The sequence below is a fragment of the Thalassophryne amazonica genome, chromosome 12, assembly GCF_902500255.1.
Source record: "Thalassophryne amazonica chromosome 12, fThaAma1.1, whole genome shotgun sequence".
Taxonomy (NCBI): domain Eukaryota; kingdom Metazoa; phylum Chordata; class Actinopteri; order Batrachoidiformes; family Batrachoididae; genus Thalassophryne; species Thalassophryne amazonica.
In genome coordinates, this window is record NC_047114.1 from 31,461,656 (window position 1) to 31,486,305 (window position 24,650).

Consider the following 24,650-nt stretch of genomic DNA (forward strand, 5'->3'; position numbering starts at 1 on the left):
TGTTATACAGGTATTTCGATAATATCGTGCTCTGGTAATGACCCCGAACAGGCACCAGTATGAAAATCATGACAAAAGTGGGTGAAGTGGTATGTTTTTCATTTGCTACGAGAGGATTTATTCAGCTACCGTGGGAGAATAGTGCCTCTGAGAGGCAGTATATTCAGCTAACAAGGCTCATCTCTGAGCGTGGTGCTAATTTCAAGATGTTCAAAATTTAAAAACAATAGCGTGGGGCAGTTTGTGTATGAGTTACTACAACGACTAACAAAAATTATAGAGGCATGTTTGTGGTGCGGACGAGGCTGCTAAAAGCCCATTATCCAAGCGCCTGGCAGCTATGTGGGACCTGAGAGGCTATTTTTGGAGCGGCTCAGCCCTCTTGTGCACACAATTCCACCTGCTTTGTGCACCAGACGCTGTATATAAAATAATTATTTTATAGCGGATTAATCACTTTCTGGCAAACCTTGGATGCTGAAAACACCTTTAAGCGCTTCTGGAATCACAGAAGACTGTTTCATCTGGATGCTTTTTTCCCCTCTCCTGCTCAATGAGGAATGTATTTTGGAACAAATTAAGGTAACTATTTTTAATGTTTTAATAGTTTGATAAAACAGTTGAATGTTCATTCCTAGCTGTAAAAGTATATCTATGATAGATTAAATATCTTGTTAATGAATCTGATGAACTCCGTTGTGTGTGCTCACTGATGGAATGACTGGCACCCAAGACGAGCATTTATACAAAATGCAAGCTCACAAAAGAGTAATTTTGTAGTGAATAATGGATGAACACAAAGTTAAAAGTTGGATTATTTAAAGCCGCGGAAGAAATAACGCCAGTGAAGCCGTGAGAAGGAGTGCAGAGCTGCCCAGGAACACAGAACGAGAGCGCGCAAAAGAGCGATTTTGCAGACATAACACAAAGTTAAAAGTTGTTGTATCACGGACTGTAAGCTGTGGAAGAAATAAAGGTTTTTTTGTGGTCACAGAGAGCTGGATGAATGCACAGAACTGCTGCATTTAACTCTGTAAAACAGGCGAACCGCAGCCTGCGCACACCAGCCAGTGTCATGCCAAAGTAGTTATCCCTGTCAGAATTTGTATCCCGGAGCACAAACTCAGTCAGGGTAGCGTCTTTTTTTGGACTGCGTTTAAAAAATGTGACAACATCTTGAATGGATGCTGTGAATTGAAAACCCACACTTTAAAGGGATCAAGTGTGGGAGGGACTGGAGGTTTGGACCAAACCCATGCCTAAACGTGCACCAACGTTGCGTTATCATGGCGCTACATGGATCATATGTGGCGACATGAGCCACTCGAGGCTGGACGGGGCTCAAATGGCACATGCGAAGTACAGAGAGGCACATAGACGCCCTTAGTAGCGGATATGTGACGGCTTAAAACGTGGCTCATTCTTCAAATAATTGCTGACACACCCATGCATGGCTTATTATTTGGTGAGCCCGAGACTTTACACATGAGATTTACAGCGATGGAAAACAATACAGCTCTTTGAACAGCTTTTGGGAAGGTGTGCTTGCTGCCACATAAAAAGTTGATTGTCAACAAATCAGTTATTAAAAAGAAGGGTGGATATATGGGCCACTAAATACTTTTTAAATGCCAAAAGTATTTCTTTGTCATTTGTATTATTTGTTATACTTAATACCAATAAATAAAAATAAACATGTGAAATGGGAAAATAGAGTATGCAATTCCACGGTAACTTAGTGGTTAGCACTGTTGCCTCACAAGCAAGGAGATCCTGAGACTGCTTCCCACTTGGGACCTTCTCTGGGGAGTCTGCATGTTCTCCCTGTGTTCACACGGTTTCCCTCTGGGTATACTGGCTTTCTCCCAGTTCTAAAGACATACAGGTTAGGTGAACTGGAAACTCTAAATTGTGCACAGGTGTAAGTAAGCACGTGAATGTGTTCATCTATATGTGGCCCGGTGATGGACTGGCAGCCTGTCCAGTGTGTATCCCGACTTTCATCCAATGATCGCTGGGGTAGGCCCTACTCGTCGTGACTATTAGTGGAATAAGCTGGTATAGAAAATGAATGAATGCCGAACAATTACTCACGTTAATATTTGCCTAATAATTGTGTGCACACACGTTCCCCTGATAAAGCTAAAACTCACCTTTTTTTTTTTTTTAAACATTCAGGTTTGAGGTTTAACATTTATTATTGAGGTTTATTATTTATTATATTTTTGGATTGACTGGGAGCACTGTATTTGTTCAACATCAACAGCCAATCCTCATGAATACAAACTGCACAGTGTGTGGTTTATACTGACAGGACATGATGTTCACAGGGAAACTCACCAGGGTGCAGATGATGACTTTCAAAATCTGATCTGAGAGAGCTGAAGAGCTGGTGTCTCTAGTTTCTTCTCACCAGACAAAACTTCAACAGCATCTTCAGACTGAAGAGAAAAACATCTGAAAAGAAAAACAACAGACACAAATCCACCTGAAACAGAGATCTATAAATCTATTCAGTAAATCTGTAAATAAAACATTTATGACAGTAGAATTTCCTGTGTCATCAGCAGCCTGATTTTAGCCAATATGCGGGTATGGGTTGCTGTGGCAGCAGAGCAAGCAGCACATTCCACAATTCCCTATCCTCGGCCAAGTCCTGTAACTCTTCCCAGTGGATGCCCAAGTGTTTCCAAGCTAGCTGGGAAATATAATCTTTCCAGCATGTCCTCGGTCTTTCCAGGGCCTGCTCCTCACTGGACATGCCTGGAAGACCTCCCTAGGGAGATGACCAGGGGGTATCCTCACCAGGTCCCTGATCCACCTCAAACGGCTCCTTTCGATGCAAAGAAGCCGCAGCTCTACTCTGAGTCCCTCCTGGATAATTGAGCCTCTCACTCTGTTCAGGAGTGCCAGTCCGGATACCCAACACAGGAATCTCATTTCTGCCACCTGCATCCGCGATCTTATTCTTTCAGTCATTACCCATAGCTCATGAACATAGGTGAGGTTAGGAGTGTAAATAGACTGGTAAAACTGAGAGCCTTGACTTCCATCTCAGCTCCTTCTTCACCACGACGGTCCGGTACAGCGTCCATAATAGGCCACATCTAAAGCTCTGTTTCGTGCAACACACAGAGGGGCAAACTGTGGATTAAGGGCCAAAATGCTGCATTTATTGAGAAAAAGCTTCAGATGGCTGTCAGAACAGTGGAGAAATAGAGCAATAAGTGGGGTGTCTGTTTTTCTGTAGATAAATCACAGGCCATGTTTCTCCAAAAAGCATAATAATCCACCAATTCCAATTAATCTTTATGGGCAGTCAGTTAAACAAGTTCAAACAGTGTTGTTTTTGGTGTCTGGATGGGTTGTAAATTGACCTTTGGAGAGCATGTCCAGAGAGTTGTCACAAGATGCAATGCTAAAATACCCTCGGCCGCAGGAGCCTTGTGTTCTTTATAATTTGCAGTTGTTTAATCAATTATTAAGATCCTGTTGTCTTACATACAATTTGTACATGTACAATAAAGCCCCTCTATTATTCAGTCAGTCAATCAAAAGCAATATTTATGTTTTAACAGCTGCAGGAAGCTTTGCATGTGTGTACATGAGCTTTTGACAAAAGCGGAAGTTATGCAAATCCAGGAATATTTGTAGATCACTCTCTGAGCATTTGCTGGTGTTAATGAGACAAATTTAACTCCATAGGAAGTTAGCTTTGAGTTAGCTGAAGTTAACTTTCAGTTAGCATGCACACTAACGCCACAAAGTGTTACCAGGTTACAAAAAGAGCGTTTTCAGTTTTAGAAGCGTTTATTTATAACTTTTATATAATATATGACAAAGACGATATATTTACACACAAACAAAACAGAGTTTTGCAGCTAGCTACCAGCCTGTGACATCACCATACTAATGTCTGTGAAATAAGTTCAGAAGTGTTATTAGGTTCCAAAAACTGAATTTATTTCTAGCTATCTTTTACATAATACAACCCCTGGCAAAAATTATGGAATCACCGGCCTCAGAGGATGTTCATTCAGATCACAGACATGGCACAAAACTAAAGTCATTTCAAATGGCAACTTTCTGGCTTTAAGAAACACTATAAAAAAATCAAGAAAAAAATTGTGGCAGTCAGTAACGGTTACTTTTTTTAGACCAAGCAGAGGGAAAAAATATGGACTCACTCAATTCTGAGGAAAAAATGATGGAATCACCCTGTAAATTTTCATCCCCAAAACTAACACCTACATCAAATCAGATCTGCCCGTTAGTCTGCATCTAAAAAGGAGAGATCACACCTTGGAGAGCTGTTGCACCAAGTGGACTGACATGAATCATGGCTCCAACACGAGAGATGTCAATTGAAACAAAGGAGAGGATTATCAAACTCTTAAAAGAGGGTAAATCATCACGCAATGTTGCAAAAGATGTTGGTTTTTCACAGTCAGCTGTGTCTAAACTCTGGACCAAATACAAACAAAATCGGAAGGTTGTTAAAGCAAACATACTGGTAGACCAAGGAAGACATCAAAGCGTCAAGACAGAAAACTTAAAGCAATATGTCTCAAAAATCGAAAATGCACAACAAAACAAATGAGGAATGAATGGGAGGAAACTGGAGTCGTCTGTGACCGAACTGTAAGAAACCACCTAAAGGAAATGGGATTTACATACAGAAAAGCTAAACGAAAGCCATCATTAACACCTAAACAGAAAAAAAACAAGGTTACAATGGGCTAAGGAAAAGCAATAGTGGACTGTGGATGACTGGATGAAAGTCATATTCAGTGATGAATCTCAAATCTGCATTGGGCAAGGTGATGATGCTGGAACTTTTGTTTGGTGCCGTTCCAATGAGATTTATAAAGATGACTGCCTGAAGAGAACATGTAAATTTCCACAGTCATTGATGATATGTGGCTGCATGTCAGGTAAAGGCACTGGGGAGATGGATATCATTACATCATCAATAAATGCACAAGTTTACGTTGATATTTTGGACACTTTTCTTATCCCATCAATTGAAAGGATGTTTGGAGATGATGAAATCATTTTTCAAGATGATAATGCATCTTGCCATAAAGCAAAAACTGTGAAAACATTCCTTGCAAAAAGACACATAGGGTCAATGTCATGGCCTGCAAATAGTCCGGATCTTAATCCAATTGAAAATCTTTGGTGAAAGTTGAAGAAAATGGTCCATGACAAGGCTCCAACCTGCACAGCTGATCTGGCAACAGCAATCAGAGAAAGTTGGAGCCAGATTGATGAAGAGTACTGTTTGTCACTCATTAAGTCCATGCCTCAGAGACTGCAAGCTGTTACAAAAGCCAGAGGTGGTGCAACAAAATACTAGTGATGTGTTGGAGCGTTGTTTTGTTTTTCATGATTCCATAATTTTTTCCACAGAATTGAGTGATTCCATATTTTTTCCCTCTGCTTGGTCTAAAAAAGTAACCGTTACTGACTGCCACAATTTTTTCCCCTGATTTCTTAGTGTTTCTTAAAGCCAGAAAGTTGCCATTTGAAATGACTTTAGTTTTGTGTCATGTCTGTGATCTGCTTTTTTTCTACAAAATTAAAAAACTGAATAAACATCCTCCGAGGCCAGTGATTCCATAATTTTTGCCAGGGGTTGTTATGAGACATGCATATAAAGACAAAACAAAGCGGTTTTGAAGAGACCAGCCACTGACATCATGGTGCAGCTCTACTGATTGGCTGTCATCCCCTGCCACTCAAAAAAAAAAAAAAAAAAGCAGAACAGACTTTTTAACCTCTTAAAATATGTCAAGGTTAGTCAGCTTTGAAATTTGTCCAAGGTCTGTGTCCCAAGAATGATCCCTATGAATTTCAAGACTGTGGCAGTAATGGAACTGGACTTATGCTGAACACAGACAGACAGACACCAAGTCTTTGCAATACCCAATGGCCATATATTGGCTTCGGGTAATGAATAGAATGTGTAGGTGGGGAGGATACAAAAACTTTTCATCATAGTGCAAATTACTCACAGGAACGTCAAAACGCTGTTGGAAAATGTTTTGAAACCTTTGAACTTGTTGGGAAAGTGTAGTGACATGGACCCACAACAGGGGGCGCAAATGAACGGTCAATAGATGAGCCAAAATATAACAATTTAATGTTGTGAATGTGCACAACGAACATACAGACAATCACAGAATATCATAACAGTCAATACACAGAGGTGACGTGTGGGCAGGCTCGAGGATAGAAGACGTCTGTCCTGAGAAGAGCCGGAACCACACGATTTCCGCCGCCCCAGAACCTGGTGAATACTGGAGCCGCCAAGTCCCGAATTCCCAGGTGATCACCGTCCCCGACTGTCGGATCTGGTACTGCTGGCGAAGAACAAAGACAGTCAAGTGTGGGTGTGTGTACACCCAGTAACAACAACGGTGGGAATGCCACCTCCACCTCACACTCAACACGTTGCAGTGGTCTCAGAGGAAAAGGAGCGCCGTCATGCACAGCCTCCACCAAAACGACCGGTTCTCCTGCAAACACTCACAATCACAGATTTATAAATCTCAAAAAAGGCTGAGAGTAGTACCTCCTATGAAGTATGATATCTCGGCAACGAGGTGGAGATGACGTCTGGTCTTTATGGAGTGAGATGATGTTGAGTAGATGGGTGACAGCTGTCAAGAGGTAATGAGCGACAGCTGTCACCCCCGGCTGTGTCCATGGCGGCAGCGCCCTCTCGTGCCTGAAGCCCGCACTCTGGTGGTGGGCCAGCAGTACCTCCTCTTCTGGCGGCCCACACAACAGAACTACCTGTTTTGATTCCAGAGCTCGCATGAAAATAAAGAAATCAATGCTGTTGCCAAGAATGTACATCTGATCTGTGCAGTATGCTCTCTTGCCTAGCAATCTTACAAAATATTCTATCTTAAATTGTTTAGCATTAATGTTATGATTAGGATAAGGGTTTGGGTTTTCATTTTTGTCAAATACATAAAAAGTTTTAAAATTTGAACAATATCACTGCCGCTGCCAGCCTGCAGCTTTGTGCACTTTAAGAAGTGCCACACAGAAGCACATTTCCAATATGGTCCAGCTTCATTAAATAAATATTTATGAGTTGCATGGTGCATATGGAACATTTCCATTTCAAGTATTGACCTTAATATTTCAAGGATCCAGTTTTCACAAGAACTGTATATGCACATGCAGTACATTGCTTGGTGATAGGGAGGTGATAGTCTAGTGGTTAAGCGCTGGGCTTCAGACTCGAGGATCCTCGGTTCAAAACCCAGCCAGACAAGACAATCACTAAGCACCCTTGGGAAAGGTCCTCAATCCCCAAGTTGCTCCAGGTGTGTAGTAAGCACCTCACATGGCAGCACCCTGACATCGGTGTGAACGTCAGACATCACTGTAAAGCACTTTCAGCTTCTGATTCAGATGGAAAAAGAATGATATAAATACAGTCCATTTACCATTGCTTGTTTCAAACAATGCTATTTTAATAATGAATAAATCAAATGATAACGTTATGTCATATGTTTGGAAAGACTAAAGCAATTCAAATCAAAAGGTAATTCATCACAGAAAATCTTCAGCCTCACTGTCAATTAAAAAAAACCTCTCTCTCACACACACACACACAGGAAATTATTTTGTCCCGTCATACATTAAACATCAAACATGCATTAAAACATCAAAGCATTTCCGCATTATATTGAGGACATTATTGTTTCAATAGCGTGAAAGAAGTCAAAACAGTATTAAAACAAACATATGCCAGCAGTACCAGCACTGTAGCATTTACTGGAAAATGCTAAATGAAGCAGGTCACACTAAACTAACCAAAAGAACGCACGAAACGTTCGTTCTAAACGTGTAAATCGTATGAAAACCGTGTACCAACCTTTAAAAATTCCCGAACAGATCCACATAAAATAATAAATTACGGTATAATGCTCCAAAATAAAGATTTTATTTTACCGCTTATACCGAAGACCTCAGTCATGAACCCAAAAAGGATTCAGTGTATCGAAGCGTGGTTTGTTTCTATTTCTTCTTCTGGTTTTTTTTTACGACGGTTGCCAGCCTGGTTTAAGGTGAAATACTGACACCTGCTGGATTGGAGTGTAAATAACGTTTGTTTGTGCAAGAAATCCCCCGCCCTCCCCTAAAACACGCTGTTGCGCCATCAAGCAACGCTTTTAAGGTGCACGATTGTAAAGTGTTTTTAGTCTAAACGTTAGTGATTAACCGTCAACACCATTTATTACGTGTGCGTGTCTGGAAGCAGCAGGTTTTCTGGTTTTCTACTACTTCTGTTTTCTAAGACTCAGTACTGCCATCGCTTGCTGGACAGAGGTGAGTGCTCTTCTTCAAAATACTTGATGTTTATAAAGTATCATCTGTATCGACAGATACTTTTTCTTGAAAATCGATAGTAGCGTGATATTTGGGCCGATGTGGAAAATATACATTTTTTTAGTGGATCAGGTATTACCATTATGAGACATTTGAATATATTTAATTTGTCTAAGACTCCTACCAAAGATCCATATTTTGTGGATCAAAAATATGAATTTTAAGGGGGTAAATTAAGAAAGTGGTCTCTGAATCAGCTCTTTATTTTTCACAAAAATATTTTTCATTCTCACGGAGTGAACACAACAAAATAATTAAACCTTTAAGCCAAGTTTGTCAACTTGAAGATGAATATTTCTCGTTACGTTATCGTCTTTTATGTCAATCTTGGTGGAGATATGTTCTCTCGAAGTACTCTTTTTTTTTTTTTTTTTTTTTTTGTATATGCACCCGGCATTGTTGGAAATTATGACTATTAGAACATATTTCAGCATAAATGTGTGTTTCAAGAGCAGTTTTGCAGCTTGAGGTTTCAGATTCAGATTCAAACAACTTTATTGATCCCTAAAAGGGCAATTCATTTCACACCCAATTACCTCAGATTCAGTCAATGTGAGTGTGGGGAGCCACAACAACACATGGTCATGCAGCCATGAGTGACCAATCCCGAAAGTGACTGGAAAAGGCCAAAGTGATGTTTTGGCTGCTGCAGACTGACGGCTGCTTTTAGGAGACTGGGTTGGACCACGGGGCCAACTACAGGGCCCAGCTGTGGTGCGACGCCCCGTTCTCCGTACGCGGTCAGGTGGTGAGGATCTGGAGTTTTGCAGCAAAGGTACACGTTGCTCACAGACATCATTCAGGCTCCTTCGTCTGTGAAATGTGTGTGTGCAGTTGTGCAGAGAAGCATCACTGATCTGTGTGTGTGTGTCACAGGTGAAAACCACCAATTTGGGTTCTTTTGAGGAGGTGACGGCGGGGGAGGACAGACTGTTTTCTTTCCAATCGGTTGGGCAGGAGCATGAGGGGACGTATCGCTGTCAGGTCATCAGTGAGGACGGGCCGGTTGTCACCCTCTACTTTTACCTCACAGGTGCCACCGCTTTGTCACAGTTTGATGTTTAGCTGCTTTTTATTGCTTCATCTTGTAAACCGTGTCTCCTTCAACTGTCTTCTTCTCATCACTGTGTCCTTTGTGTCCTTGTAAGTGACCCCGTCCTCTAGTGGAGCATACAGGGAAGAAGCCCGGGAATTACAAGAGATGTATGACTGGATTGTGCTCACTGGGGGCGCTGTGACGACCACCGGCACCTCCGACCTGCTCCTGTTTCCTCTCCTGGTCACTGTGTGTCTGTCTGCAGTGTTCTTTCTGTTTCTCCTCTCCCTGTGGTAAGACAAAATTATTAATTTCACAAAATAAAGACACATGACAAACATGCTGCTGCTTTTTTGATGCTTCTTTTTAACTGCTTGGAAAATCTTTTCTTATTGGAGGATTTTTCTTCTCCTGTTGCAGGGCTCTCTACCTCAGAGTCCGTCCACCTCAGGCCAGGATGAAATATTATCGTGTTCTGCTTCGTCCTGCAGAACACAATCCTGTTTGATCCTGATCCATGAAGCCTGTGTCTGACTCCTCCCACCACCAGAGGGCAGGACTGCATTACTGGTGAGCTATTGTTTTACTCAATTATATTTTGGGCTCTGTCTTATCAGTCTATAGCACAGTCTAATGCTGCGTTTGAAATCCTTGGAAGGCAGAGATTCCGAACTGTAGAGCTTAGGGAAAAATGTAATTTTCATAATTTGTGACCGAGCTCCTCACCCTATCTCTAAGGGAGCGCCCAGCCACCCTGTGGAGGAAACTCATCTCGGCCGCTTGTACTCGCGATCTCGTTCTTTCGGTCATGAGCCAAATCTCATGACCATAGGTGAGGATCGGAACGTAGATTGATCGGTAAATCGAGAGCTTTGCCCCCCTACTCAGCTCTCTCTTCACCACGACGGTCCGATACAGCGACCGCATCACTGCAGATGCTGCACCGATCCATCTATCGATCTCACGCTCCATTCATCCCTCACTCATGAACAAGATCCCGAGATACTTAAACTCCTCCACTTGAGGCAAGGACACTCCACCGACCTGAAGAGGGCAAAGCACCTTTTTCTGGTCGAGAACCATGGCCTCAGATTTGGAGGTGCTGATTTTCATCCCGGATGCTTCACACTCGGCTGCAAACCGCCCCAGTGCACGCTGAAGGTCCTGATTTGATGAAGCCAACAGAACCACATCGTCCGCAAACAGCAGAGACGAGATTCTGTAGTTCTCAAACCAGACCCCCTCTACACCCTGGCTGCGCCTAGAAATTCTGTCCATAAAAATAATGAACAGAACCAGTGACAACAGGCAGCCCTGGCGGAGTCCAACGTGCACTGGAAACAGGTTTGTTATGTGCAGACGTGAGTTGAGGAGCGTGACCAGCGTCTGATTGAACCCAGCGCTAAAATAACCAGAAAGCGGTTCCAAAAACAAAACAAATTTATTTCCCTTTTGTGCAATAATTGTGTACAACATAAATGTGCGTTTGTCTGGCGAGGTGAAGGACGGCGCGCTCTCCAGCGCCCAAATGGATCGAAGCCCGACGCTTCTGGACCCAGACTCACCGCCAAACACCCCCCAGGTGGACACGACAAACTGACTCTGTTGTGAAAGTGTAGTGACACGGACCCACAACAGGGGGCGCAAATGAACGGCCAATAGATGAGCCAAAAAGTAACAATTTAATGTTGTGAAACGTGCACAACGAAAATACAGACAACCTCAGAATATAATTACAGTCAAATCACAAAGGTGACGTGTGGGCAGGCTCGAGGATAGAAGACGTCTGTCCTGAGATGAACTGGAACCACACGATTTCCTCCGCCACCGAACCCAGAGAATACTGGAGCCGCCAAGTCCCGAATTCCCAGGTGATCACCGTCCCCGACTGTCGGATCTGGTACTGCTGGCGAGAACAAAGACAGTCAAGTGTGGGTGTGTGTACACCGAGTAACAATAACGGTGGGAATGCCACCTCCACCTCTCACTCAATATGCTGATGTGTTTGCAGTGATCCCTCACAGAAAAAGAGTGCCGTCCTGCACTCACTCAGCTTCCACAAAACAAGGAACCGGTACGCCTGCAAACACTCACAATGTACAGATTACAGATAAACACAAAAAGGCTGAGGATATTACCTACAATGAAGTACGATATCTCGGCAACGAGGTGGAGATGACGTCTGGTCTTTATGGAGTGTGATGATGAAGAATGTGTGACAGCTGTCAGGAATTAATGAGTGACAGCTGTCACTCCCGGCTGTGTCTGTGGCGGCAGCGCCCTCTCGTGCCTGAAGCCCGCACTTCAGGCAGGGCGCCCTTTGGTGGTGGGCCAGCACCTCTTCTGGCGGCCCACACAACAGACTCTGAAGGATGAAAAGGTGAGGTAAGTCAACAGCTACAACAAATATCCTTCAAAGACACACACTATCAGCAACACATTCAGGTCTGAATTTAAGCTTTATGTAAATGAGCAGCTTCTCACAACAGGTGGAGGATCATCATTCCGTACGCCACGGCAGTGAGAAGCGAGCAGCACAATTCTCATCAATGTTCAAATATACTGCATAACAAAATATCAAATTACTGTTAACACTTATTCAGACAATCATCACCTCTGATGTGTGCTGACAGCATGTGTCCCTCACCCGTCTTCCTTCACAGGCACGATGTGTCAAACCCAGGCGCGGTCCTCAGCGTCTCACAACCGAACGTCACAAGGTCGAGTTCCCGGCAATTCTGCTTGAATCACTCATGGCTTAAATGCAGAACGCCATCTCATTATCTGCTTCAGCTGAAAGTCTTTAAGTTTGCACGTGAGCATCATCCACAGGTGCTGCGAGTCATTAGGCCTGCACGTGAACATCCTCCACAAGTGCAGCCAATAATGCTGATGAGGGTGAAGGACTCTTCTGCCAGCACCTTCTCCACAGACAAAAAAACAGTTTGCATACCACCTGGAGAGCATAGAAAAGAAAACAACACCAAAATATCCAGCCAAACCCCCCAACACACAACAAGGTTTGACTTACTACCGGCAATGCGAACCAAGCTCCTGCTGCGGTCGTACAGGGACCAAATAGCCCTTAGCAAAGGACCCCGGAGCCCGTACTCCTGGAGCACTCCCCACAGGGTGCCCCGAGGGACACGGTCGAACGCCTTCTCCAGATCCACAAAACACATGTGGACTGGTTGGGCGAACTCCCATGAACCCTCGAGCACCCGATGGAGCGTGTAGAGCTGGTCCAGTGTGCCGTGACCAGGACTAGCTTTTATTGCATATATAAATTTTGTCCTCTGTGTTTGTCTCTGCAGGTATTGACACCGTGGCATTCATCATGTTGAAGCAGCTGATTGGCACCCGTGGTCCAGATGAGCCGGTGTTCTCTGACCCCGCCTGCAGCTAGTGCTTCCAGAAGTGTGTGCGTCCTTATCACAGCTCCTCATACGCTGCTCTTCTCATTGGCCAAATTGGGCTCCTCTGCTGACTGTGGACCATCCCTTGTGGGACAATGTGTCAGCACCTTACAAGTGGAGGACAGACTAAAATCCTCCACAATAACAGAGAATTGATCAAATTGTTTGATGGTGGAGAATTACTATAATAAAGTGTTTGCTTCACAACCTTTCATATGTCTGTTTCAACTTATTATTTTAACCTTTTTTTGTTGTTGCATCCTGTAAATGACAGCTGTACAAACACACACACACACACACACACACACACACACACACACACACACACACACACACACACACACACATATACAGTAGTGTTCAGAATAATAGTAGTGCTATGTGACTAAAAAGATTAATCCAGGTTTTGAGTATATTTCTTATTGTTACATGGGAAACAAGGTACCAGTAGATTCAGTAGATTCTCACAAATCCAAAAGACCAAGCATTCATGATATGCACACTCTTAAGACTATGAAATTGGTCTATTAATAAAAACACAATAATAGTAGTGTGGCATTCAGTCAGTGAGTTCGTCAATTTTGTGGAACAAACAGGTGTGAATCAGGTGTCCCCTATTTAAGGATGAAGCCAGTGCCCATTGAACATGCTTTTCTCTTTGAAAGCCTGAGGAAAATGGGACGTTCAAGACATTGTGCAGAAGAACAGTGTAGTTTGATTAAAAAGTTGATTGGAGAGGTGAAAACTTATACGCAGGTGCAAAAAATTATAGGCTGTTCATCTACAATGATCTCCAATGCTTTAAAATGGACAAAAAAAAACAGACGCGTGGAAGAAAATGGAAAACAACCATCAAAATGGATAGAAGAATAACCAGAATGGCAAAGGCTCACCCATTGATCAGCTCCAGGATGATCAAAGACAGTCTGGAGTTACCTGTAAGTGCTGTGACAGTTAGAAGACGGCTGTGTGAAGCTAATTTATGTAAAAGAATCCCCCATAAAGTCCCTCTGTTAAATAAAAGACATGCAGAAGATGTTACAGTTTGCCAAAGAACACATCAACTGGCCTAAAGAGAAATGGAGGAATATTTTGTGGACTGATGAGAGTAAAATTGTTCTTTTTGGGTCCAAGGGCCGCAGACAGACAGTTTGTGAGAGGACCCCCAAACTCTGAATTCAAGCCACAGTTCACAGTGAAGACAGTGAAGCATGCTGGTGCAAGCATCATGATATGGGCATGTTTCTCCTACTATGGTGTTGGGCCTATATATCACATACCAGGTATCATGGATCAGTTTGGATATGTCAAAATACTTGAAGAGGTCATGATGCCTTATGCTGAAGAGGACATGCCCTTGAAATGGGTGTTTCAACAAGACAGTGACCCCAAGCACACTAGTAAACGAGCAAAATCTTGGTTCCATACCAACAAAATTAATGCCTCGCAGATGCGAAGAAATCATGAAAAACTGTGGTTATACAACTAAATACTAGTTTAGTGATTCACAGGATTGCTAAAAAAGCAGTTTGAACATAATAGTTTTGAGTTTGTAGTGTCAACAGCAGATGCTACTATTATTGTGAACACCCCCTTTTCTACTTTTATTTACTAATAGCCCAATTTCATAGCCTTAAGAGTGTGCATATCATGAATGCTTGACCAAGCATTGGTCTTGTTGGATTTGTGAGAATCTACTGAATCTACTGGTACTTTGTTTCCCATGTAACAATAAGAAATATACTCAAAACCTGGATTAATCTTTTTAGTCACATAGCACTACTATTATTCTGAACACTACTGCATTTGAGCTCCACCTCCACCGTGGGCACACCACAAAAATGACAAAAATATTAAGGTCATTAGAAATTTTATTCGATGAAACATCTTCACAATGCAATAAACTCATCATTTGTGTACCTTTGAAGGATCATGTCACCTATTTATAAACTCAGTCATATGAAAAACATCATTCAAACCACTGAATGTTCCATCTATATTATAACAGCCAAGGGGCCTCTGTGTAAGTGTGTCTATGTGTATAGCTTAAATCATGCAGAAACTGGAGAAAGCTGACATTTGCCGTTTGGTATGCTTGTGTATTTTGGGTCAAGGATGACCGCTGCAAAAACAAAAAGCTTATAGGACAAATATTTTTGGAGAAATTAGCAATTTTAGCTAACCAGTAAACAATGGATGTTGTGCTGCAATGCAGCAAGGAAGTTCAAGATTTTTAAGTGTTATTGTGGTTCATGTTAGTTTAACAGTGTTGTTAGTGTTACAACCCCAATTCCAATGAAGTTGGGACATTGTGTAAAATGTAAATTAAAAACAGAATACAATGATTTGCAAATCCTCTTCAACCTATATTCAACTGCATACACCACAAAGAAAAGATATTTAATGTTCAAACTGATAAACATTATTGTTTTTGTGCAAATATTTGCTCATTTTGAAATGGATGCCTGCACCATGTTTCAAAAAAGCTGGCAACAGTGGTATGTTTAACATTGTGTTACCTTTCCTTCTATAACAACACTCAATAAGCGCTTGGGAACTGACGACACTAATTGTTGAAGCTTTGTAGGTGGAATTCTTTCCCATTCTTGCTTGATGTACGACTTCAGTTGTTCCAACAGTCCAGGGTCTCTGTTGTCGTACTTTGCGCTTCAAAATGCGGCACACATTTTCAATGGGTGACAGGTATAGATTGCAGGCAGGCAAGTCTAGTACCTGCACTTTTACTACAAAGCCACGCTGTTGTAACATGCAGAATGTGGCTTGGCATTGTCTTGCTGAAATAAGCAGGGACGTCCCTGAAAAAGACGTTGCTTGAATTGCAGCATGTGTTGCTTCAAAACCTGGATGTACCTTTCAGCATTGATGGTGCCATCACAGATGTGTAAGTTACACATGCCATGGGCACTAACACACCCCCACACTATCGATGCTGGAACTTTGCGCTGGTAACAATCTGGATGGCCTTTTTCCTCTTTTGTCCGGAGGACATGTCGTCCATGATTTCCAAAAACAATTTGAAATGTGAACTCATCAGACCACAGCACACTTTTCCACTTTGCGTCTGTCCATTTCAAATGAGCTCGGGCCCAGAGAAGCTGGCAGCGTTTCTGGATGTTTCATGGACTTCACTTTGCACGGTAGAGTTTTAACTTGCACTTGTAGATGTAGTGACGAACTGTGTTAACTGACAATGGTTTTCTGAAGTGTTCCTGAGCCCACGCGGTAAGATCCTGTACACAATGATGTCGGTTTTTAATGTAGTGCCGCCTGAGGAATCGAAGGTCATGGGCATTCAATGTTGGTTTTCGTTCTTGCCGCTTATGTGTAGAAAGTTCTCCAGATTCTCTGAATCTCCTGATTATATATGGACTATAGATGATGGAAAGCCTAAATTCCTTGCAATTGAACATTGAGAAACATTGTTCTTAAACTGTTGGACTATTTTTTCACGCAGTTGTTTACAAAGTGGTGATCCTCGCCCCATCTTTGCTTGTGAACGGCTGAGCCTTTTGGGGATGCTCCTTTTATACCCAATCATGACACTCACCTGTTTCCAATTAACCTTTCACCTGTGGAATGTTCCAAACAGGTGTTCTTTAAGCATTCATCAACTTTCCCCATCTTTTGTTGCCCCGTCCCAGCTTTTTTGGAATGTGTTGAAGGCATCCATTTCAAAATGAGCAAATATTTGCACAAAAACAAAAAAGTCTATCAGTTTGAACATTAAAGATCTTGTGGTTTATTCAATTGAATGTAGGCTGAAGAGGATTTGAAAATCATTGTATTCCGTTTTTATTTACATTTCACACATCCCAACTTCATTGGAATTGAGGTTGTATGATTTTTTTGTAGTTCATTTGGTTTAGTCAATTTAGTTAAGTCTCATGTTGCTGTTACCATAAGTGAGTTAAGCTTCATATTTCCAGTACTATGAGTGAAATATGAATTGTATTTGACATCTTCTGCCAGGTCTCTGTTTCTCCCTGTCTAAAAATAGAGCCACCTTCTTGCTTCAGAATGCGGAAAACACACAAAGCTCTCCATGTGTGTGTGTACAACTTCGATCACAGAGAAACTGGAGAAAGCTGACATTTGCCATTTGGTATGCTTATGTATTTTGGGTCAAGGATGAACGGCACCAAAATGGAACATTGATAAGACTAATATTTTTGGAGAAGCTACGGATATTAGCTAACACTGAACAATGGACGTTGCTAACTACATTGTTTACTCCCATGCCGTCCAGCAGGGGGCAGTAAATCATCTTTATATTAAAAGCGTGTGTGTAATTTTATTTAGTAAGTTCAATCTAAGCACATAATATAATTGCAAATGCGTAAAAAACACATGGATGACACAAGAAAGTGAAAACACATTTCCACTGTGGTCCATTTAAAAATCAAATGAAAAAATAGAAATAATAAAATAACAGTAGTAATAAAACTGTTGTGTGCTGGGGTGTTTGGCTGGCTTGGTTTTTGTTTTTCTGTTTCTCCCACCAGGTGGTATGCATTCAGGACTGAGTGGCTGAGTATTAGGACCTCACCCTGAACACCTGAGGCTTGTTTTCATGTGCAGGTCATCAGGGCTCACAGCTGTGGTGTATTCTGTATTGATCAGAGATTGCTGCACTTAAACCTTGAATGCACAGTGTGTGATCGCCAGAGACTCAACCTTGTGAGCAGACGTGTGAGATCGGCGTCGGGAGAACAATCTCACTACTACGGACGCAGAGACCACTCCAGGTTTGACGCCACAGTCTGTGAAGGAGGATTGGGTGAGGTCTCACGCTCTTCAGCACACTTCCTGAGGTAATTTGGTTTTGGTTACTTTTATGAAGTAATGACAGTGGATTTAGTGTCCCTCACACCTTGTGTTATTGAGCTGTCACGTTATGCTAATTGTCTAATCAGCTTCTGCTGCAGTGGAGATTTGAACTGAGTTGTTCCGTGCCTGCAGGGTGAGAAGCTGATATATATTTAAGCCAGGAAGTGTTTGCTGATTGTGTGCACCTTTGAGCTGTGTCTCTCTGGGTGGAGAGTGTTGGACTCACCTCATGTTTTCTTTCTTCACAGAGTTGGTTTGTCGCGGCCACCTGGGGGGTGTCGGCGGGGTCCCTGGGTCCGAACTGCTGTGGCTCCAGACCGTTTGCATTGCTGAGAGCGCGCCGTGTTTTCACCTCACCAGACCGCGGACATTTTTGGTTGTTTATCACTAAACTCACTATGATTATTTAATTCTGCTATCTTTTGAACCATGCTCTGCTTATTTTATGCTGGGTCCTGTCAAACGCTGGGTCGGTGCTCCGACCGCGTCCGACAATAACAAAAACAATAATAAAAAAATAATAACTGTGTATTTGATAACAAGAACCTAAGCAACTTGTAAATACATTAAGAAAGTAAATTAACATTAAAAATTACATAATTAACAGCAAATAAAAGGGTTGAGTTCCTCTTCTAAAAACTGTTGAGGTCTAAGGTCTAAGGTTCTAAAAAAAAATAAGGTTCTAAAAACATTCTGGACTCACACCATTCCAACTTATTAGACAAGCTTTGCTTAATGTATTACCACCCTTGACAAATGTTAGCTACCTATTTCACTACCCAATCTAGAGCCTGTATATCTCCACAGGGAACACGCTAGTTAATATTTAACAATGCATTAAGTGAGAAATTCCCATTTTCCAAAAACGTGTCACTAAAGGAAATACATGCAATAATGCACTGATTTGTAGTTATTAAAACGTGTGCAGTTCATGAAAACTTACAACATATATTTCAGAAGTCACATCTTTTAGGCGCCCCAAAAGGCCATGGGTGGTCAAGTTGCATTTGTAGGTCTGAGGGCCTAATTATTTTTCCTCTGTATGAATTCTTGTGTTTTAGACATGTAGTGAACCTGGCCACAGACATATCTTTACAGTATCAAAAGTACATTAATGTTTTGCTTTTTCATCTCTCCAGATCTTCCTAAGGGCCCCTTCACACATAGCACAAATAATTAAGAATCAGGGCAAATCACTGCGAAACAGCCCGCAGGAAAACATCGAGCAGACATCGGGAAGGATACCGGGTTGGGCAGGCGTGAACGATGAGTGTGTGAAATGACATTGTGCAGCTGCTTTGGGAAAAAAAAAAATAAAAAATACCACCCGCGGAATTCAAACCTGTAATTTACAAAAGCTCTGATTGACAGGCAGAAACTTTACCACTGCACTACTATAAAAGGTGCATAAAATGCCTGAAAACAAGGAGATAAACATATTAAAAAAGAATAAAACCACACACCAGAAAAACCACCAGATTTTACTGAATCCCTCTTATTGAGTGGATAATACAAGTATGAACCGTCTGTTCCTCTGTAGATGACCCATGGTCACAGACGTACAGTCATGAAATGACATGAATGAAGCAGTCAGGCACTCCTGTCATGTCCACATCTGCTGGCCCAGTGTGTCGAGCTGGCCACATGCGCATCTGGCCTGACACGCGTGTCCTGTGGACAGCGCACCACAGGACAGACACCGCATCATGTGGAACAGAGCTCACGTGGGTGATGTGATATTCAGATCGCCCGCTGCGTTATGATCTGACTGTCCGTTTCACCTAGGACAGCCTGTCATTGTGCACAGCGCACCATCCGCTCGCTCACTGCAGCAATATATGTTTTTATGTATGTCCATGTGAGGACAGCAAGCAAAAACGCGCATCACAGTGAACAGTTGTTAAGGTCATGTCCATTTTTGCAACGCCACACTCATGGGGGCACTTAGACAAATTTCACAGCCAGCTTGAAAGTGATCGTCTGCTCACTGTTTCAGTGTTAACAGCGCAAATGGCCACATATTTTCTAAGTGTCAAGCGAGCAGTGTTGAATGTTTGTGTGTGAGACCTGGAATTTGGCCGACACCTGCCACGAGAGGGATTGAATGGGCTCTCACAGGGAACTCTCTCTTTTTCAGCCACTGGTGTGCACTAATAGTTGTAGCGACACGTGTACAAGGCGTTGGAGGAGCTATGATTTTTCACGAATGGCATGCAATTCCTCCTTCATGTGCCAGATGGCTTAAATCATGTTATGTGTGAAGGGGCCCTAAGGCTGGAATATCTTAAGATGAAGGACTGTGTTATTACTTGACGTGGGGTAGCCACAGAACCACCTCCCCACAAACGTGACCAGTCTTCAATAAACACTTTTATACTTCAAAGGTTCTTCTGAAGCCAGGACGCGTTAAACCCAGTTCGGTCTTTATTAGACAGTTTTATGAAACCTGTCTAAAGTCAGAGGATGGCCAGGACCTGAAACGAACAGTCCTCCTGCTTCAAAAAGACCTTTGTTGATATGGTGCCAGGAAATATCAACTTCCAAGCACTCTCTGATCAATTTATAGCCTCTCACATCTCCAGAAGGGGCCTTCAAAGCATGCTTGTTCAGGTTTTATTAGTAAAGCCGGCCATGTCCACCAGCCACACCACAAAGAATCAAAAGGTCATAAAATGTCCACTTTGCATTGTGACCACAGCACCACCTGGAGGAAATAACACGGACACAACCCAATATGCAAATAAACTCTTGTACCCAGAGAAAAATTATGTCTTTTTCTCGTTATAATTAATCAAAAGACAGAGTTTATATTCCATTTTAATCTGTTACATGTGCTTTTGTTTTGTGTAAGTATTTCTTTGGTAACTCTTGGCATGTCATGTTATTTCTTGAATTATTAATGCATTCTCATGTTGAAAGTGTTTATTTTAAATGTTTTCAAGTTCTAGGATGTACTCAGAAAACTTAAGTCATCTCATATTTTGTTAGTTAAAGAAGAAAAGAAGGTGTATGTTATTCATTGTATCTGATGTGTTTTTTCACATAACTTTCTTTGGAGACGAAACCGAACATCAAATGGGCAGAGATTATGACCAGGTATAGCTCCCTTTAAAAAGACCCTGAAAAAAGGCACTCCCTCTCTTAAGGCATTTTTCACTCTTACGACTTTTACTTCTCAGCCATCTTAAAATTCCTCCTTTTTTTCCTCTCGTCATTTCTTCCTGACTCTTTAAGTCCTACCTTGTGGCTTTGGTTTCATTTGTCCTTTAGCTTCATTGTTTCCCAGTGTTTCTTTTTGTTCTGTAACTTTCATTTTTTAATACGCCAGTCTTAACTTTTAAGGCTGAAGTCAAGTTCTCTGCATTTTAAAGACATTTGCCTAGCTGAGCTTTTCAGATTAAGAGCGAATTTGCGATTCTCTGAATTCCCTATATTTTCCGCTTGATGCAAAGAGTTTTTGTTAACTTTAATTTCTTGCACAACTTTCTGTGCCAAACCTTGAACTTTTTCTAAATTTATACCAAGTCTTTAAATCGATCTTCCACAAGTTTTGAAGCGGCCAGAAGATTTTTGAGAACAAACACCTAATGCTTCATCCATGAGTTGATTTAAACCACTTTCTACGGACCCCTCGAAGCATTGTTTGGTCCTACTGGCAAAACAAGCTGGCCCCAGCCTGTGGTCACCTGGCGGTTAACCCACAACGCAGGACGAAAGAAGGCCGTAAAGGACCATTAGCAAATTGGACCGGACTGGACCCACTCCCAATCCAACGGACCAGATAAGTGAACCAGCCAAGTGTCCTGACGGTCTTTGTTGTCAATAATGCAAAAGGGCTATTTGGTATTTTTAATAATAATTTGTGAACCCAAGTTCAACACTAAATTCCAAACAGGTTTGTTCTTATTACATTTATATTTAGTGCCTTGTTCTTCTGTTTCATTTCTTTTTAATGTGTCATTATCAAGAGATTGTCTCAATAATAAAATTATGAGTCATTATTCATGTTCTCAAAATCTCAGTCACCTGCGTTTATCCTTGTACATATGTAACTAAATGTGTAAATATTATGGCAGTTTTTCGTTTCCAGTGTTGAAGACAGATGCTTGATCAATTGTATCTAGAACGTAAGACATTCAGATCAAAGACTGATTAATATTGATGAACAAAACGTTCCTACATGTCTAAGTGGATAGCGCCCTGTTTTGATGTGTTTAATAAAATTTCAAATTTAACTAAATTTGAAATTTAATTAAATATTTGAACTTATATTCTGTCTAAAACAGAGGTCACAACCCTGGTCCTGTAGGGCACTTGCCATGCATGTTTTCCAACTCTCCCGGTTCCACTCCCAGACAATTAACTCTATCAGGTGTGATCAACCAATCAAGAGCTAGAAAACAACAGCTTAAAAAAAAAAATCAGTTGTGACTTGAGTAGGTAACTGTGGAAAATATGCAAGGCAGGTGCTCTCCAGGACCAGGGCTGGTGACCTCTGGTCTGCAATATTTTATTGTGTGCCCTTAGAAGGTGACTCAGTATTGAGTACATTTCAATTCCTTACATATTTTCTGGAGCCCCTGGTGAATCCATATGAATAATACTAATATTATATTAATTATTTATTACATCATTTTACGGTTTGCTCATGCAGTGTTTCAATATTAATATTAACATGATACTAAATATATTTAAATTTCTTACATTTTATGTTGCACCATGTGAGACCATTCAATATTGACAATATATTTAGTATTCATTATACACTCCATAATTCCCAATTCAAGACCAGCCATACCCATTCTCTACGTGATATGGAGTTGTGTCAGGAAAGGTATCCAACACAAAATATGTGCTGTCTCAACAGGCAGAGCCGTACTGGATCTCCTGTGGGGACCCAAAGGAAAAAAAAGTGAGAAGCCAACAGAACTTGCTATGAATTTGTCTCCATTTTTTTACAGCAGAAAGAACAGGCCAATTTATTTCCTGTATGACGTCATATGAATTTGGTTTAATTGCTTTCATCTCTACATCACCAGGCACACTCAGGGCAGTCATATGGTTTCTCAGACTCATTACTTCGCGTGTGTGTTCAGAGTGCCTTTTCGTAAGAATCTCTCACCAAACTCAAAACAGCCAAATGGTTTGCCTCCAGTGTGGATTCTTGTGTGTATTCAGTGTTTTTTTCCTCTAAATCTTTTACCACACTCAGAGCAAGTGGTTTCTCACCTGTATGAATTTTCATGTGTGCATTTACATGACTGCGTTCTCGAAATTTTTTACCACATTCAAAACAGCCAAATGGTTTATCTTCTGTATGAATTATCATGTGTCTCTTCAGATCACTTTTTTCTTTAAACTTTTTACTACACTCAGAACAATCAAATGGTTTCTCAGTTCTATGTCGTCTGATGTGTGCATTTAGATTACTTTTGTCTCGAAATGTTTTACCACACACAGGACAGCCAAATGGTTTCTCACCTGTATGAACTCTCATGTGTGTGTTAAGGCTGCTTCTTCGTACAAATCTTTCATCACACTCGGAACAGACAAATGGTTTGTCTCCTGTGTGTATTCTCATGTGTGTGTTCAGTGTGTTTTTTTCTCTAAATTGTTTACCACACTCAGAACAAACAAATGGTTTCTCTCCTGTATGAATGGTCAAGTGTTTTATCAGATCACATTTTTGTCCAAACATTTTACTACACCCAGAGCAGCAAAATAATTTCTTCCCTGTATGAATTCTCATGTGTGTTTTCAGAGTATTTTTTACTGCAAATCTTTTACCACACTCAGTACAGCCAAATGGTTTCTCCCCTGTGTGACTTCTAAGGTGTTTTATCAAATCACTTTCTTGTCCAAACATTTTACTACACCCAGAACAGCCCAGTAATTTCTTCCCTGTATGAACTATCATGTGTCTGTTCAGAGTGTATTTTTCTCTAAATCTTTTACCACACTCAGAACAGACACATGGTTTCTCACCTGTATGAATTCTCATATGTGCATTAAGATGGTTGTGTTCTCTAAACTTTTTACCACAATCAGAACAGACAAATGGTTTCTCACCGATATGAATTCTCAAGTGTGCGTTTAGATGGCTTTTGTCTCGAAAAGTTTTAACACACTCAGGACACCCAAATGGTTTCTCACCTGTATGAATTCTCATGTGTGTTTCTAAATTTCCCCTTTGTCCAAATCTTTTACCACACTCAGAACAGAAAAATGGTTTCTCACCGGTATGAATTCTCATGTGTGCTTTTAGATGGCTTTTGTCTCTAAATTTTTTAATGCACTCGGAACAGCCAAATGATTTGTCACCTGTATGCACTCTCATGTGTCTATTTAGAATACCCATTTCCACAAATCTTTTACCACATTCAGAGCAGCCAAACAAATTCTTTATGACGTGACTTTGTGCATGTGTGTTCAGACTGTTCTTTTGCCTCGCCCTTTCATCACACTCAGGACAGTTTAAAAGCTTCTCACTTGCTTGAACTCTCTTGTTTTCCTCTGAATAGTTGATGGGAACAAATGAGTTTCCACATTCAGAGCAATTGAGCTGTTTCTTGACCATCTCACAGCTGCTATTGCTAGCACAGTTATTACTGTTCTGCAACCAATCAAAACTCAAGCTTTGATGACTGTGTGATGTCAGTGGGTTGTCTTCATTTTCTGTCTTTGCAGCAACAACAGTGAAAGGTAACTTGGTGATATCAGCATCCTCCAGCTGGTGAAGCTGCTCTTCCTCCTGACTTGTCCAAAGTTTCTCTTGTTCCTCTTTAATATCTTGCTGGTCAACATTCATTTTCAACTCCTGCTGTCCAGCGAACATTTCTTCTTCCCTCGTCAACAGGAAGGAAACAAATTAATAACATTAAGCACAGTATTGAGTGTGGAACAGATGCTGTGGAATGGTAGATTAGGACTGCTTGGTT

At 41.5% G+C, this 24,650-nt stretch overlaps 1 protein-coding gene and 1 long non-coding RNA gene across 2 annotated transcripts in view; both read right to left on the reverse strand.

Moving 5' to 3' along the window:
• Nucleotides 1-7,370: 7,370 nt before the first annotated feature.
• The window catches only part of LOC117522541, a 52,844-nt gene continuing 35,564 nt past the window's right edge, over nucleotides 7,371-24,650 (reverse strand). The window contains exons 3-4 of the long non-coding RNA XR_004564231.1: nucleotides 7,898-9,736; nucleotides 7,371-7,422 (exon numbers count right to left, since the gene is read on the reverse strand). This is a non-coding gene — a long non-coding RNA (uncharacterized LOC117522541). The remainder of the gene's footprint in view (nucleotides 7,423-7,897; nucleotides 9,737-24,650) is intronic.
• Nucleotides 22,478-24,650, reverse strand: part of LOC117522502 (gastrula zinc finger protein XlCGF26.1-like) — a 73,472-nt gene continuing 71,299 nt past the window's right edge. Inside the window, exon 3 of the mRNA XM_034183931.1 lies at nucleotides 22,478-24,549. Within this exon, the coding sequence (XP_034039822.1) occupies nucleotides 22,805-24,547 (1,743 nt within the window). The 5' untranslated portion in view covers nucleotides 24,548-24,549 and the 3' untranslated portion in view covers nucleotides 22,478-22,804. The remainder of the gene's footprint in view (nucleotides 24,550-24,650) is intronic.